The sequence below is a fragment of the Sphaerodactylus townsendi genome, linkage group LG08 (genome assembly GCF_021028975.2).
Source record: "Sphaerodactylus townsendi isolate TG3544 linkage group LG08, MPM_Stown_v2.3, whole genome shotgun sequence".
Classification (NCBI taxonomy): domain Eukaryota; kingdom Metazoa; phylum Chordata; class Lepidosauria; order Squamata; family Sphaerodactylidae; genus Sphaerodactylus; species Sphaerodactylus townsendi.
The window spans coordinates 89,187,481-89,204,287 of record NC_059432.1 but is presented as its reverse complement, the minus strand read 5'-3'; the positions used below and the strand labels follow the sequence as shown (position 1 = coordinate 89,204,287).

At 47.1% G+C, this 16,807-nt stretch overlaps 1 protein-coding gene across 5 annotated transcripts in view; it reads left to right on the top strand.

Moving 5' to 3' along the window:
- PLCH1 (phospholipase C eta 1) overlaps positions 1-16,807 on the top strand; it is a 151,342-nt gene that overhangs the window by 52,439 nt on the left and 82,096 nt on the right. Inside the window, exon 1 of one of the 5 annotated variants that reach the window (XM_048505202.1) lies at positions 4,364-4,426. The exons of the other annotated variants lie outside the window; for them this stretch is intronic. Within the exon in view, the coding sequence (XP_048361159.1) occupies positions 4,381-4,426 (46 nt within the window). The 5' untranslated portion in view covers positions 4,364-4,380. Of the gene's footprint in view, positions 1-4,363; positions 4,427-16,807 lie in introns of those variants that run through there. 5 annotated transcript variants of the gene reach the window in all.

Below are 16,807 nucleotides of genomic sequence, written 5' to 3'. Positions count from 1 at the left end.
GCCACCATGGTTAACAAAGAGAGGTTGAGGAAATTATCAGAAAAAAGAAAATGTCTTTTTTTAGAAAATGGAAGTCCAGTTTGGCTGATGAAGAATATGAGAGGGAACACAAATGGTGGCAAAAGAGAAGCAAGTTAACTGTAAGGGAGGCAAAAAAAAAGTTATGAGGAGCGCTGTGGCTGCGAACATCAAGACCAGCAACAAACGAGTTTATTCAAAAGTACATCAAAAACGAGAAAGCCAGCAAAGGAAGCTGATGAGCCCGTTAGATGACAAAGGAACAAAGGGTGTGCTAAAAGTATGGCAGGGAGATTGCAGGGAAGCTCAATGAGTGCTTTGCATCTGTCTTCACCCAAGAGGAGGTGAGGAACATTCCTGCACCTGAACCAAGCTTCTTAGGAGGCGAATCCGAGGAACTAGTGAAGATAGTGGTAGACAAGGAAGAAGTTCTGGCTGCCATTGATAAACTAAATGTTACAAAATCCCCTGGTCCAGATTGCATTCACCCAAGAGTTCTTAAAGAGCTCAAGCATGAAATTGCTGATCTTCTCACTTTAATATGCAACTTATCCCTGAAATCAGGCTCCATCCCTGAAGACTGGAAGATGGCCAATGTCACACCAGTCTTTAAGAAAGGATCTAGGGGGGACCCGGGAAATTACAGGCCAGTCAGTTTGACATCTGTTCCTGGTAAATTAGTAGAATCTATCATTAAAGATAAAATTATAAAACATGTAGAAAAGCAAGACCTGCTGAGAAAGAGTCAGCATGGCTTTTGCAGAGGCAAATCCTGTCTTACAAACTTACTAGAGTTCTTTGAGGGTGTAAACAGGCATGTGGACAGGGGTAAACCGGTGGACATTGTCTACTTGGATTTCCAAAAGGCTTTTGACAAAGTTCCTCACCAGAGACTGTTGAGAAATCTCAGCAATGAAGGAATAAGAGGGGAAGTCCTCCTATGGATTAAAAACTGGTTGAGAAACTTAAGGAAACAAAGAGTGGGTGTAAATGGGAAGTTCTCACAATGGAGAGATGTAGGGAGTGGTGTCCCCCAAGGATCCGTTTTGGGACCAGTGCTCTTTAACCTATTCATAAATGACCTGGAAGTAGGGGTGGGTAGCGTGGTGGCCAAGTTTGCAGATGATACCAAATTATGTAGGGTGGTGAGAACCACAAAGGAGTTCTTGAAGAGCTCAAAGCGGACCTTGATAAGAAATTAAGGTGGAGTAAGGCTCAGAAATGGCAAATGCACAGTTCAATGTAGCAAAATGTAATGTGATGCACATACGGGCAAAAAATCCAAATTTCACCTACACGCTACAGGGGTCGAAGTGCTATCAGTCACAGACCAGGAAAAGAGGATTTAAGCGTCTTAGTTGATAGTTCCATGGGAATGTCAACTCAATGCGTAACAGCTGTGAAAAAGGCAAACTCTATGCTGGGGATCATTAGAAAAGGAATTGATAATAAAACTGCAAAGATTGTCATGCCCTTATATAAAACAGTGAATGCGACCGCGCTAAAAGGTACTGTATGTCCAGTTCTGGTCGCCCCGCATCTCAAAAAAGGATATTGAGGAGATAGAAAAAGTGCAGAGAAAGGGCAGCAAAAAAAAGGATGATTGAGGGACTGGAGCACCTTCCCTATGAGGAGAGCTGCAGCGTTTGGGACTCTTTAGTTTGGAGAGGAGGCGGCTAAGGGGGGATATGATTGAAGTCTATAAAATTATGCATGGGGTAGAAAATGTTGACAGAGAGAAATTTTTCTCTCTTTCTCACAATACTAGAACCAGGGGGCATTCATTGAAAATGCTGGGGGGAAGAATTAGGACTAATAAAAGGAAACACTTCTTCACGCAACGTGTGATTGGTGTTTGGAATATGCTGCCACAGGAGGTGGTGATGGCCACTAACCTGGATAGCTTTAAAAGGGGCTTGGACAGATTTATGGAGGAGAAGTCGATTTATGGCTACCAATCTTGATCCTCTTTGATCTGAGATTGCAAATGCCTTAACAGACCAGGTGATCGGGAGCAACAGCCGCAGAAGGCCATTGCGTTCACATCCTACATGTGAGTTCCCAAAGGCACCTGGTGGGCCACTGCGAGTAGCAGAGAGATGGACTAGATGGACTTTGGTCTGATCCAGCTGGCTTGTTCTTATGTTCTTATGTTCTTAACTGTCAGATATCTCAGCAAATTGAACACAAGTTAAATCTCCATGGGCGTTTGCTACTTCCCAATGGCTGTTTTGCCCACTACTGCCAGCTTGACTGGCAGAATTTCTGTTTTAATTAACTGAATTTCATATGCTGTTTTTCAGCCATTTCAAAGTAGCTTATGTTGACAGTGGATGGTGGAACCACTGTGGAGAGAGGCAGGCCTGAAGCTCTTCTATAGGCCTTTGCTGTCAACAAAACTGATTCTGGTTAAAAGGTGGGATCTGAGCACAGCACTTTGAGATTTTGGTTGTTGGGGAATTTGTTTTCACCTTTGCCATGGCTCTGGACAATGTCAGCTGTGCTTAAGGTGGCAGGCTTGTGGTGTAACGGGGGCCTGATATGGTTTGTATTTGAATGCAAAAGGGAACTTGCCAACCATCTTCTGTGGCAATATCTTGCTACAAAGAAGGAGAGTTGGTTTTTATGCTCCACTTTCCTCTTCCTTTAAAGAGTCTCAAAGTGGCTTAAAAACCCCTTTCCCTTCCCCGCCACAGAAACCTTGTGAGGTAGGGGGGCTGTGACTAGTCAAAGATTTTCCAACAGGCTTCATGTGTAGGAGTGGGGAAACAAACCTGGTTCACTAGATCAGAGTCAGCTGCTCACATGGAAAAATGCGGAATCCAGATTAGAATCCTCCACTCTTAGCCATTACACCATGCTGGCTCATGATACCCGTGGATAGATTAAACTCAAGATTTCAATTGGCCACTTGATTTTGGGACCTTCCAAATCAGTTTTAATTTCTTTATCATGACCATCTTAATGGCAGAGGTGAGGTAACTACTTTTCTCCATTGACTTCTCTAGTTTTGAAAAGGTAGACTTCTCTACTCCATCTAGTACTACAGAAATCATGATAGATGCTGAATGGCCTTTGAAGTGCAGATGGGCTACAGGCTGGATTAGGACCATGATACTTTGTAGTTGGTCCCTGTGACTCCACAACACAACAACTTGCCTTATATTGAGTTGGAGCTTTAGTCCTTATGGTCTATTACATTATTTTTTCTGACTGATTGCTCCTTTCAGGAATCTCAACTCCATGGTATTGCCTATTACCTGGTCTTTTAAACTAGAAATTGAACCTGAGACCTTTGACATCCAAGTGAACACTTTATCACTGTGCCATGGTTTCTTGCCTAAACATTACACAAAGGTTCACCCTTAGTGCATTAGTGCAGTTGTATCAAAAGAAGGCCAAAGGAAGGAGTATTCATACATGCTACTCCTAGTACATTTGATCGACAGACCTCTTGGGGGGTTTGCTTCTATAACAGGGAAAAATTGTCTGTGTGTTCTCCCTGATTTGTTGATGTGCTGCAGTAAGTGAGCAAGTAATTTTCCTAAGAAGTAAGTGGAGTTGGAGTGCCAGAGGTTTATTTTACTGGAAAGTGTGTTGTTGTGTTCCTGCTTTTAGCACTGTTTGTTTCCAAAAAAGAAGAAAGTGTCAGCAATAATATATGCTGAAATCTGCAGCTCTTCCCAATATCTTGCATCATTCTGGCTGGATTTCCTGCCTCCACAAGGGCTCTTGCAAAGTCCGCAGAAGCTGGAAGTAGAGCAGATCCTGTGTGGATTGAGCCTGTAGAGATCTTAAGACTGAGCTCCCAGCAGCGAACCTCTTACTTAGGCAAGTAGATATACTTCTCCTGTATGTTTACCCTGTAATGTTACTATAGCACAAACTGAAAGCCCCTGCTGCAGATCAAAATCCTGAACTCTCTTGAGTGAGCTTATGCGAATGATAGAGGCTGGTGCAGGAAAATCCAGCATTTTTGTTGTTGTTGATCTAAATCATTGAGAGAGGCTGTGGGGGAATACACTCAAGATAGAAAACTGATGTCAGTTTCTATGCCTGAGTTTTGTCATAGTGCCCTGTAAGTACCCTTAAGTGTTCGAATATTATGTGCCCTCTGAAAAGAACTTTTCTGGTGGCCGAGATGCTTATGATTCTGCGACTTTTATGAGGTCAGCAGCCCTTGAGACCATGCAGTCGCTGATGTGTGTGTTTGTCTGTTTAAAGTTATTTGTCTTTGATTAGCAGCACTCAGGAGATAATCTTTGACTTTTCTCTTTGATGGCTTAATAACAAGTTACTCCACTTTTCTAGGTCCCTTAAGAATATTCTTCATAGGTAAGGCGTTGGCTGCACATTTGCAAGATGATACGCAAGAGTGGTGACATTCCAAGTTTTTTTCTATATACAGGTGAATTACCTTTCTTTTTTAAAAACAGTCTGAAATTTAAGGTTATGTTAAGGATTTTCTGAATGCAGGTTGTACTATAGAGAGTGTCATGGAAGCGGGAGAACTTTGAAACAAGGACAGCCTTTCTTCTTCTATTTGGCACCTAGGAATGAGTGCATGTGCAGTCTGCCCTGTGAAGGAATGTGTCCTCATTTCTCTTAATAGGCTGGGTGGGGTCTGGTGACCTTGTCTGCAGATTAAAGCAGGGGTTTTACAGTTACTATACTGCTCAAGGAGTGGGAGATGGTGACTTCTTTCTGTCTTATTGAATTCTTATCCCATACTTTCTCCAAGGAGCTCCCCATCTCCACTTTACTCTCACAACAACCCTGTGAGATAGGTTAGGCTGAGTGATTGGCTGGTCCGAGGTCTTCCAGAAAATCTCAGGTTCAGTTCTGACTGGATAATTTACCTTGGCAGATGTTGAGCGAGGAACACATACTTACAGTCTTTCTGCTGTCTATGACTGTATTTAATGAACTAAACCAGGGGTCTGCAACCCGCGGTTCCGGAGCCGCATGCGGCTCTTTCAGCCTTATACTGCGGCTCCACGTGGCTGGAGGTTGGAGGGTAGCATGGGCGTGGCCCTCCAGAGCAGCGCTGAAAGGAAAGGTGAGTGGAGGGGCTGAACCGGAGGCGGCTCCGTGTGTGAGGGCACCACTTTTCACATCCCCTCCACTCACCTCTCCTTCCAGTGCTGCTCTGGAGGGCTGGAGGGACATGCCCACGCTGCCCTCTGACCCCTGGAGGTCAGAGGGTAGCTTGGGCATGTCCCTCCAGAGCAGCCTCCATCCCCCCTCTGCCCCATGAAGCAGGCGACTGCCTGCTTCGTTGGGCAGAGGGGGTTTCCCTGCCTGGCACCGCTGCCTCCCACAGCGCGAGAGGTGGTGGCACTGGGCAGGCCACAGCCACCATCCCCCCTCTGCCCCTCCTGATCCATCAGGCAGACGGGGTTTCCCTGCCCAGCGCCTCCACCTCCCAACCCTGGAAGGAAAGGTGAATGGAGGGGCCGAACTGAAGGCGGCTCCGTAGATCTTCGAGGCTGTGGAAAACGGTGCTTCGGGGCTGTGGAAAACGGTGCTTCGGGGCTGTGGAAAACGGTGGAAAATGGCTCTTTGGGTGGTAAAGGTTGCTGACCCCTGAACTAAACTGATACTTACAGTCTTGCTAGCTAGATTGCCAGCTTCTTCAATGGGTCTCGCTCCTGTGCCACAGATAGAAGCTGGATCTGCAGATGCTAGTGGGTACTGATTTCTTACTCGCTTTAGCACCAGTTTACTGAAGTATGCAATTCAGCTGCCTGATAAAGGCAAAAGCCACGATTCTTGCATGTTTCTGGTCAGTTGGCAATCCAAGTGATGCACTGTGTTGAACTATGCCTGGTACTCCATGTTGTCTAATGAAGGCAGAGGGTTCCTGCTTGCTGAAGACCACATTAGAGAGAGACAACTCTCCTTGGGGGAAGGAGTTTTAAACTTTTTGGTTTCATTACCCAAAAGTCCCTTTCTTGGTTGCCACCTGTCTTCTTTCAAATGGCTGGGGCACCCTGAACATGGCCTCCAAAGATATCCAGAAGGGATGACTAGGTTCATAAGAGAGAAGGTAGCCTTTAAAGTAATGTTAACCTTTAAAGGTCAGTTCTAGCACCTTGAATTGGGCCCAGAAGCAAATCAGGAACAAGTATAGATGGAACAAGACTGGAGTGGCATGCCTAGAGTTTCTGCTCTCTTTCTAGAGTAAGTTCCTGGTCTCTCACACTGTAGTGATGCACTGCTGACCCAGCAGCACCGTGGTAGAACGTTGGGACGCCAATGGACCTTCTGACGCGCCTTGCAGGTCGCATCCGCACTTCCCCTCCTCATCCCCTATGAGTCACGCGGGTCATGAACTGTCTGGCTCAGTCATCACGGTGGGACAATGGTCTTGCCCCCAGGTGAGGATGATTAGGCTCAAATGCCACGCTCCTCTCCATCGACGTGAAGCCAGGTGAGAGATCATGCATCACTATGATGACTTCTCGGGTCTCCCCGATCTCCTCGGGCTCATCTCCTACCCACCTCCCTTTGCGCCCACAATGAGAGAACCCTAATAAAGCAGTCGTAGAGACCAGCACAGGGCAGGATTGTCAGGATCCAGAAACCGGCAGCTTCCTGTTAAGCTGGCGGCTCTCCACCAGATGAAACCTCCTCCGATCGCCTATTCCTTAGCGGCATTTACCCTCTTGGGGTTGACTACAAGCTGGTGCTGCAAAACCGGGAATCACCGAACCGCCTCCACCCTGCTCACGTATTCGCCTGGGAAGACTGGCGATACCGAAGTCCGCTGGATCACGATCTAGGGACCACGTTCCGGTAATAAAGCCCATCCCTTCTGAATCGGGCGCATCCAGAGACACGCAGCGTCCTAGGGACACTCTGGAATCCGGCGGAACACCCGGTGAGGTATGGGGAGCACTACCCAAAGCAGGGCTTATGACAAGCTGCGTTGTGAGGAACTGAAAGGATTAGCGAATGTGACAGGGTCCCCGTAAAGAGAAGGGAGCAGCTAAATTGGTTGAGGAGATTGAAGCTCAGTGTCCATGGTACCCAGAGGGGGGACATTGGAATCTTAAAGGACTGGGGAAAACATCGGGCACTTCTTCAAGATTACGCTGGGGCCTCGTGGCGCCCGATGTCGGCTGCTACTGACGCGGAGACAATGTTTTGTCGCCATCAACCTGCGGGCCCTCGGCTCCCTTGCTGTAGGCCGCCCTCCTTCGATCTTTCACCTTCAATTTGCTTCCCGAATTTTCTCATATCCACTAAATTGGGCGCCTCGTCCTCCTTCTGCCCCTCGGCTCATCACTCCAATTCAAACTCTCAGCGGCTCCAGCCAGCCCCTCACTGCTCCGCCTTCATTTTCGAAGCCACTGCCTCCGTCCAGCGCCCGCGTAATGGCACGGCTGGGTTTCAAAACTCTCGCTTAGAGCGTGGTACGCCGATCTGCAGAAGAAAGAAAACCCTGGCGGAAATAAAGGCGATGCCGGTGATTCTTGCATTGTGCCCCCGGTCCACTTCATACAGATAATACTCGAGGGGAGGAGGTGGGCGTCATTAGGCGAGTTGTCGAAGTAACCGCCTCTTTAAGCTATAACATCCTCACTGAGCTCCGCAAAGCGTGCGGGATCTAGGTGTCACCAGCCCCTATGTGAGAGGCATGCTAGAGGCATGGGTCGCGTGAGAACTCACTTAATGGTTCGGACTCGACTGGAAGACTCACCTTCCGCATGCTCCTGGAGCTTCTCCTACACAATTTGTGATCCTGAGGGCGAAGTTTCGCCGGCAATGCTTTTGGCAGGGCGGCCGCCTCGGTAGCGCTTCTACACAACAGCTCAAACTTTGCGACTTTTGATGCCTTCAGTAACCCTAACAATCCAGATCGTCTCTGCCGGTGTACACCCTTCACGTTCACCGCCTTCTGAATCTTCTACAAGGCGCTTTTGAAGAGATCCCCAATGCCCGGACCCAGCCAACCCAAAGTTTTTTCTTGCGAAGCACCCGGCAGAAGCCTCAAAGGAGCCCTATGCTGAGTTTGTGAACAGGCTCCAGGAGGCCCTCAAGAGAGCAGGTTGACGACGAGGCCAGAGGCGAACTCTCATAGCGCCTTGCCAAGGAGGCATCTCGGCTGGAGTGCCGCAGTAAGCGATCACAGGCCTAGGAAGGAACCCTCGAAGCCAATGGCGACATGCTCTCAAAGCTTCTGCCAGGATATCGGGTCTTTAAGCCTCTTATCAAGCCAACCTTTCTAGGTCCGCCGCCCTGGCTCAGCTGCCATGAGACAGCCCGAGGACGAAGTGTCTCAATTGGGCGGCAAACCGGAACATTTCCTCGAGGTAGCCAGGCTGCCCTGGAGACCTACAACCCTGGCGGAGGAGGGTCTCTCCCAGAGGGCGAAGCACCCCCAGGAAAGTCTAGGGGTCGTGGGCGCCTCCCAATGCCCGCTGGGGAGGGCGGTTTATCTCAGCCCGGAACCAAGATCCGCAGACCTCAAACCCTTCCCCAGACTCCCCATACGAGATCTTAGCTGCTCCAGCTCGATATAGTGATCCCATCCCCACCCGGAACCCATTAGGCTGGTCTTTGCCAAAAGCTTCGCCGCTGAACGGGGTTGTTCATCATCCCAGGGGTCATGGCACTTTATGCACCAGGGAGCCATCCACATCCAAGGCGTATGGACAAACATCCGCCCAGAAACTGCCAGGATTCACGGAACACCCTGCCTCTATGCTCTCGCGGAGTCTAATCTAAGTTCAGCTAATCTAGAATCTCGTTGCTCGCTCCCCTCTTACCGGTCTATACTTCCTGCTCTGATAACCCCTTCTACTTCCAAAGTCACCATGCCTTCCTCGCCAATGCTCCCAGAATGGTACGCATTTCAAAATCTCTGCAGAGTCCACAGTCCGCACAGAATTGCAGCAGAAAGGAATGCTGACGGAAGAAGGACTGCCCGTTTGTGAGCCCTCCTCAAGAATGCCCCATAGCCAATCTACAGGACAATGAGGCATGGAAAGGGGAAGATGTCTTTCGCACAATGGCCTTAAGCCAAAAGTCCTTCCTCGCCGTGAAGAAGAAGCCCCTTGGCCCCTCTCCAGCTGTAAGGTCTCAAACCAGATCGCATATACCTCTGAGCCTGTGCAAAGCCCTCCCAAACTCAAAAGCTCCCAGTGCATGGCAACAAATCGTCAACGCACCCTCATGAGAGAGCAAATCTCAAATCAGGATTTTTTAATCCTCCTCGTTACTTTATATATTGCTCTGTATGCCTATATTAGCATGTTCTGTATGTCTTGCCCCTTTCAAGAGACCCTAAAGTTTTTTTCCCCTCATAGGGATTTTTCCATTGCTTCTAAGCTATGCTCTTGTGCTTCAATTAAGTTTTTCTCCTTCTGATTATATTGTGCGGCAATGCCTTGAAAGGCTTACTTCCATTACAGCATCCGCCTTTTAGCGGGACACAGCTTCGTAAGGTGCTCCCCAGGATCGGGACCGATGGGACTCGCTGCCGGACGCCTCCATCTTAGTTTAAGCCTTCAAAACTTTTTCTTCAAACCTCTCCTTGAACCTTTTTTCCTTCGGTCCATCTGAGCCTACACTGCCACATTGGCAAGTGGCGCAAGTTTTCTTGGCGATATGAAGCCGAAATCGTTTTCAATGCTCCCACATTCTCTTCTGCTGAGGGGCTCCCCTGGCTAGTCACAGAACCATGGGGGGGTCTCAGCCACACCTATCTTTACACAGCCTCCGGCTGTGAAGGTAGGAAGCGAGCTCAAGCCGACCCAAGAGTCCCCTTCACGGGAGGGGAAGGTAAGAGCTGACTTCCAAACCCCCCCCCCCTTCCCCTGCTGCTTCCTTTCTCTGCACACCCTCCCTCTTTCCTAATGGGCTGGCCGCACCCCACCTCTAGATCTGGGATCTGATAAAGGGTTTTTGCAACCCCTCTCAATTTGCTCTAATGATCAAACCTCCAAGCTCCAGGAACTGTTTTTCTTTGCATCTACTCTATGTCTTTCTATAGGCGCTATATTACGATATGACTATAATTGTGAATTGTTCAAGTTGCTTTTGCAAAAAAAAACCCCACACCTTAGGCGGTGGTGGGATTGTTTATAAAACAAACATCCGACCTGGATATGACCTCTCCCCTTCTCCTCTAAGCCTTCGGCAATTCCTGCCTTGTATCTCTTTAACGCCTTGAATGTTGCAGTAAGTGATGGATTGTGTGAATGGGCCAACTGGGTATAAGCCTAAAGCTTGGCCAAAGCCAGTAACCCGAAAAAAAAAAAAGGGGTAGTTCCCCCCCCTATTGACCCAATCAAGGTCTCATCCAGCAGACCATATCCAAAGTACTCTTCTCCATTCTCTATCAAAAGTGCCCCCCCACTCAGGGCTCGGGCTTTCCATTGTCATCTATAAGGAAACGAAGTGCTTCAGCCAGCACGCTGTAAAACCCTGGGGGGGAGGCGATGCCACGCTTGTTTTTTTCTCTTCTATACAGGAGTCCAGCTTCATCATGCCAGGCCAGCCCCCATCCAGGAGATGGAGGCGGGGCCTCCCTGGAGGATCCGGACCCGCCCGCCCTGTTGAGAGAGAGAGCCAGTCACCCTCCAGCCTGGGCCAAGATGGGAGAGGAGGAACCTCTCTGGAACCAGTGGCATTCTTACCCATTCTTCCACGGAGATAAAGCAGAACCTGCTGCCATTGAGGGCCAGCTATGGCTCAGCAGGTTGGCAGCTTGTGGTGTAAGCTGCTCCTCATCTACAGCAGCCATTCTCTCTCCTCTCTGCGCCCCTGGCTGAAACTTGGAATTGCGGTGCCAGGAACATTCCTGATAGATTAACCCTTGGAACTCTCGCTCGTTTTCAGCCGCTTGAATAATTGTTGGAACACGCCTTCTCTCACAACCTTGCTGCATTGAGAATCACTGAAATCCTGCAATGCTAAAGACTATCAGTAGCTCTCCCTAGCTCTTGAGAAATCCATGGACTCTAACGTCATCGCTCTGTAGCTTTGGTAGTCAAACAGCTTAAAGAACCATGCATTGGACGAATTATGCAACCCGCGGGTTGCCTTCCTTCCGCCCATCAGTCTGTCCAGCCTATGTATCGCTTTAGCCATGTTTTGTTGTTTAAATTTATTGCATACCCTAGTTTTGAGTTATGTTATTTGTTATTGCTGCATTTCCGCCTCGTCTGTCTGCGGGGACTCTCTGCTACCCCATAGGCTCCACCCCAGGAAGCTCCTCAACGCCGGGCGCCCGCCGCCCGTAGCTCAGCTCTGCTTCGATCCTCATAATAGAAGCGGCGGTCTGCCGTAGCCCTCTCCAAAGGCGGAGCCTCGTCCTCGCCGCAATTCCTTGTGGGGAGCCCCCCGGACTTGTTTTCCTGTAACACCAAGATCTATTGGTCGGCTGGCCTGTGCCCTTCGCGAAGCCCGTCAATCTCCTACCCATTGCTCTGGGCGGCTCTGGCCTCCGAAAGCAGCAGGAACTTCCGTCAAGTGACCCTAGACAATCGTTAACGCTATTGATTACTTATTGTTATTACATCACACCAAAGTTGTGGTGAATGTACATGAATATGTGTTGTTTTAATCTTTCTGATAATTCCCAAGTGATTCTTATGAGAAAGTAAAGCTGAGGGCTGCAAGAAGTTGTATCTAATCCTGAAGTATGATGTTTTGCCCCATTGGTGGTCAGCCCTCTGGAGCTGGCTGCCGGACTCGGTTGGTTGAATATTTGTGTAACAGCCTGGCATTGGTTTAATTATTGTGCCTCGTTATGGGATCTTGTTTGGATTTCAATATTATTGTCTTCAATATTGCCTGTAGTATTGCAAGAAGCCCCTCAAATTTCCCTTACCCGCAGCCAAGTTCTAATGTTATTAACAAGCAGCTTGGTCAGCTTGACCAGATAATGGAGGAGACAAGCGTCCCCTTTAAGTAAAGCCCCTTAACATTTCTCGGGTCCCCTTTTTTCACCAAAATGTAAGGAGGAGATGTAGTGATGCACTGCTGACCCAACGGCACCGTGGTAAAACGTTGGGACGCCAATGGACCCTCACGACCTTGCTGATCGCGACTGCGCCCCCTCCCTCATCCCCTCTATGAGTCCACGGGTCATGAACTGTTCTGGCTCAGTCACCGGGCGAGGGACAATGGTCTTCGTTCCCCAGGTGAGGATTAGGCCTCAGGCAGCTTAAGCCTTCCTCTCGCCGCGTAGCCAGGTGAGATCATGCATCACATGATGATCTCCAGGTCTCCCGGTCTCCCCGCTCATCTCCCTACCCACCTCCCTTACACGCCCACAATGAAACCCTAATAAAAGGTGCGAGAGACCAGCACAGGGCAGAGTTGTCAGGATCACGAAAACCCGCGCTTCCTGTTGCTGATGCTCTCCGCCAGATGAAACCTCCTCCGCGTCTCGCCTATTCCTTAGCGACGACCCTGCGGGGTTGACTACACACACCATCAACAAAACCGAGATAATGTTTCAAGTCATCTCTCCCTACAGGGGGATGGTAGGTTGACTTGTCTTTTGTTCCAGTAGTTGAGTTAAATTTTCAGAGCAAGAGCACACACTTAGAATATCTTTTCTTGGCTAAGACATGAACTATCTATGTATATAGTGAGTAGTTTGTTGGTTGATCAGGATCAAGTATTGTTTACTCTATCAGTGAGATTTGGGGCCACATGCTGAGGTATTTCACATTACCTACTACGTGAACCTATGAACTTCAAGGCAATGTACATGGTAGGAAAGATAATTTAGTATACAACTACTAAGGAAGAGTGTTTTTGGGTGGACGGGGGACCGGGAATACCCCTTATTTATTTGATTTATTTCTATTCCACCATGTCCCCTTAAACATGAGTTGAGTAACTGAGCAAAGAGGAGTTGCAAGGATCAAAAGTGAGACCCCTTTAACAAAATGAATCAAGCCGTAACAGCCAAATCTGAAGCCACCACCATATGCCCTTTGAAACAGAATAACCTTACATACCTTCTTAAATGTAGCCAGTGAAGGCAGTGAAGGCATCATCTGCAATTCTAAGGGACTGGACCTATCTCCGAAGAAGTCTGTGACCTTGCCGTTACTGAACAAACCATCCTAAGGAAGAGTGCCACAAGGAGAAGGCCGCCTGAAGAGTATAGCTGGCACATGGGAACATACCAGGAGATACAGTTCAGTACACGTTCATTTGGAACTTCTGTTCTCCCTTTAGTTGAGCAATTCATCTATTGTGCCACAGTAGGAGACGGCTTCCTGCTATGTTTTTGTAATGAATGTAGAGTTCTTCAAGCATAAAGAAGAATGACAGGCAGAGCAGTTGGGAGAGGCTTCTCTTTCAGGCAGGAATAAATGGTTACAATTTTCCAGTTCTCTGCTCCTAACTTTTTGCAGCATGAACCAGTAACAGAACAGGTAAATAGGTAAATTTAGTCCCCTGTTCAGGCACTGGTTCATTACTGACCCATGGGATAGCTTCACGTCATGATGTTTACTTGGCAGACTGTTTATGAGCTGGTTTGCCATTGTTGTCTTTAGTCATCTACACTTTAACCCCAGCAAACTGGGCAATCATTTTGCTAACCTTGGAAGGATTGAAGGCTAAGTCAAGCTTGAGCCAGCTACCTGAAACAGACTTCTGTCAGGATTGAACTTAAGTCATGAGCAGAATTTCGACTGCAGTACTGAAAACTTTGCGCCATGTGACACTTAATAGAACCAATATAGCTGGTAAAAAGTGCCCCATTAATGTCTAGTTTGCCTCATTAGCATGCAACGTACATGATATTCAAATTAAGCTACCCAGACTTGGGGGAATGGCAGTCTCTGATAAAACAATTTATTCTTTTAAGAACATGCACAGGATCTGTTTGATGGTGCCTTTGCAATAATCTACTTAGAACTCTGCAGTTCTTTCAAGCACATGGCTATAAGGGTCACGAGGGATGGCAGGACAACTGTAGTGGTTCAAAACAGATTTACTTTTTGCTAACAATATGAACTATAGAACTGTTAACAACTAACCAGAAGCTCCCTGTCTTAACTCTCTCAGGTCTCAGTTCCAACTGCTATCTTGAAAAAACTCCACCGATAAGCTCAAACACTTAAAGGTTCCACAATAGAAGGGAACTTTTTTTTGTAGAAGACTGCAAAGCTCAAGATTTCTAGAGAAACTGACAAACTGAATTGGAAATGAGGAGACGGTAAAATGTACTTGCAGTTTCTTCAAGGCTCTTTGGCCACATGCTGAACACTGTTCGCTTTGAGCATTTAGCATCCTCAGCTGATAGAAATGTTACCTCTTGCACTTGTTCATTCTTGTCAGAGATGTCAGAGGTGCAAAGGGTCTTTATTGAAAAGCTGTTCCCCTTGTCCTAGTGGTGATTAAGCTGTGTAAACTCATTAACCGTGTTTGTTTAATAAATCTGCACTCTGCCCTGGATAATGAAGTGGCAGGAACAGCAGAGGGCTTATAAGGCGGCTTGGCAGTTAGCCACTTTTTAGTGTTGAGTGCTTGTGACTCGTGCACTTAATAAAGGGTTGCTACTGATGAAGAGTTTTCCTAGTCAGTATTAGAATGCAACCTGCCGATTGCATGCCCGGTGGCTCACAAGAACTGCAGAGCATGTGTTTGTGATCGGGGAAGTCCTACAATTTAAATTTCATTTTAGCAACAAACGGCCTTGCAATCATGGTAAGGTGTGATCCTCTTCAGCCTCTATACATGGTGAAACAGCGTTTCACACGAGCGAATGTTCCGCTGGTGGAATACTCTTTCTTTGTAGCGTCGTAAAGCTTCTTGCATCTTAGGAAGCCTATTGCATCTGTGCCTTATACTTGATTACTGGTTTGAAGAGGATTGGTTACCGGAGAAAGCTGAAAAAAAAACCACCCTGTACCAAAAAATTAAGAAACTTTTCCTCAGAATGCACCTTCCTAATCATTTTCTTCTAAGTTGGCCCTTAGCCTCAAGGCAAACATAGCATTCAAAGATGACTGAAACTGTTGTAGCAAACCCTTGAAAGGGAATGGAAGGGACTCTGACTCAGTGGCAGAACATGTATTTTGCATGCAGGACCTCCCAGATTTAAACCAGATTTAAAGACATAAGATACCAGATGGTGGAAACTACCCCTTTTCTGCCTGAAACACTGGTGAGTCACTGCAATCAGAGTAGACAGTTCTGAACTGGATGGACTAATGAGTTGACTTGGTCCAAAGCAGTTCCATATGTTCATGATTTACTCAGAACCTACAAGGTTGTGCTGGAAAGAGCATTTCAGGTTTCCCGAGGTGAATAAGAGCTTTATAACCTCTACTTAATGGAGTACCCCTAAGCAGGTCTACTCAGGAATAAGTCCCATATTATTCAATGGAGCTTACTTTCAGGAAAGTATCCTTAGGGTTGCCACTTGTTAGACTATTGTTGGAGGGGGGGGATGTATAGGGAAAAAATCTGTTAACTTCGAAATAAAAGTGAAAACTTGGGTGCTGTGTGGTTTCCGGGCTGTATGGCCGTGTTCTAGCAGCATTCTCTCCTGACATTTCGCCTGCATCTGTGGCTGGCATCTTCAGAGGATCATCTGAAGATGCCAGCACCAGATGCAGGCGAAACGTCAGGAGAGAATGCTGCTAGAACACGGCCATACAGCCCGGAAACCACACAGCACCCAAGTGATTCCGGCCGTGAAAGCCTTCAACAAAAGTGAAAACGTCTGTTTTTTATGGATAATTACTGATGTTTTGTTCTACCTTTTTGTATGAAGTAAATGGACTTAGACTGGAGTAAATCTGCTTAAGGTTGCACTATTAATAAATATTGTGTCCCAGGCTGTGGTAAAGAGACACAGAACGAATGCAAACGATAGCATAACTGAAGCATCATTGCTGTCTGAGAGAAGTACCTAAAAGCCCTCCCACCTGTTTTAACCTCACATTAATACATAGCAAAACAAAACAAACAAATAGATGTACACAAATGGCTGCCTTGTCCCCGAGCTCTTTGAAGTAAGATTCCATCAGGGAACATTGGTAAAGTCTTTTAAGTTTTGTTACATAATAGGTCAAAAGCTTGGGGGCAAAATCAACCAGCCATTTCACTATAGGAGTGGTAAGCTGAATTATATTCTAGATATTACTGCTGCCCGAAAGGGATTTGGATCAAATGCCGCCTTATGAGCAAAAGAAGCAAATAAGATTTACTTTGGAATGCTGGGAAAGCAAGTAGCATTTTGCTACTGGAGAAGAAATCACTGCCAGGGATTATGTCCTCAAGAATCTTCATAAAGTTTATGCCTTTAAGCCTATGCAAATTATGACCTGCCAAGGTGAATGCAGCTCACTGGCCATGTGTTAAGTGTTTGGCAGCCCTTCTGCTTTGCAGATCAAAGCAGGAGACAAAAGAGGATATTGAAAGCTCCTGGAAAGCCAGGAGACCTGCCTAAATGGACATTGTTTGGATTGGCATGTCACAAGATGAGCAGACCTGTTTGGAAGCAAATGTATCCCAGAACAATCCCAGTTCAAAAATCCTCTACTAAACAATGCATGGTACAGACTCTCCTCCATTAGTCTAACAGACTGTGCTGATCACCAGTTATATAGGAGGAGCTTTATAAAGCTGGGAAGTTTCTTTCTCCAGTCTAAGAGAGCACCTTTTGTAAAAATAGGTGAGATTTGTTTTACACATCCCACTGGTTGAAAGGGGTCAGTTGTAGGCTTAGTTCATGCCATGGGAGTTGCAGATTGCTGCCTTTATACTTTATCAGTGACATTTGAATATACACATCATGTGACAT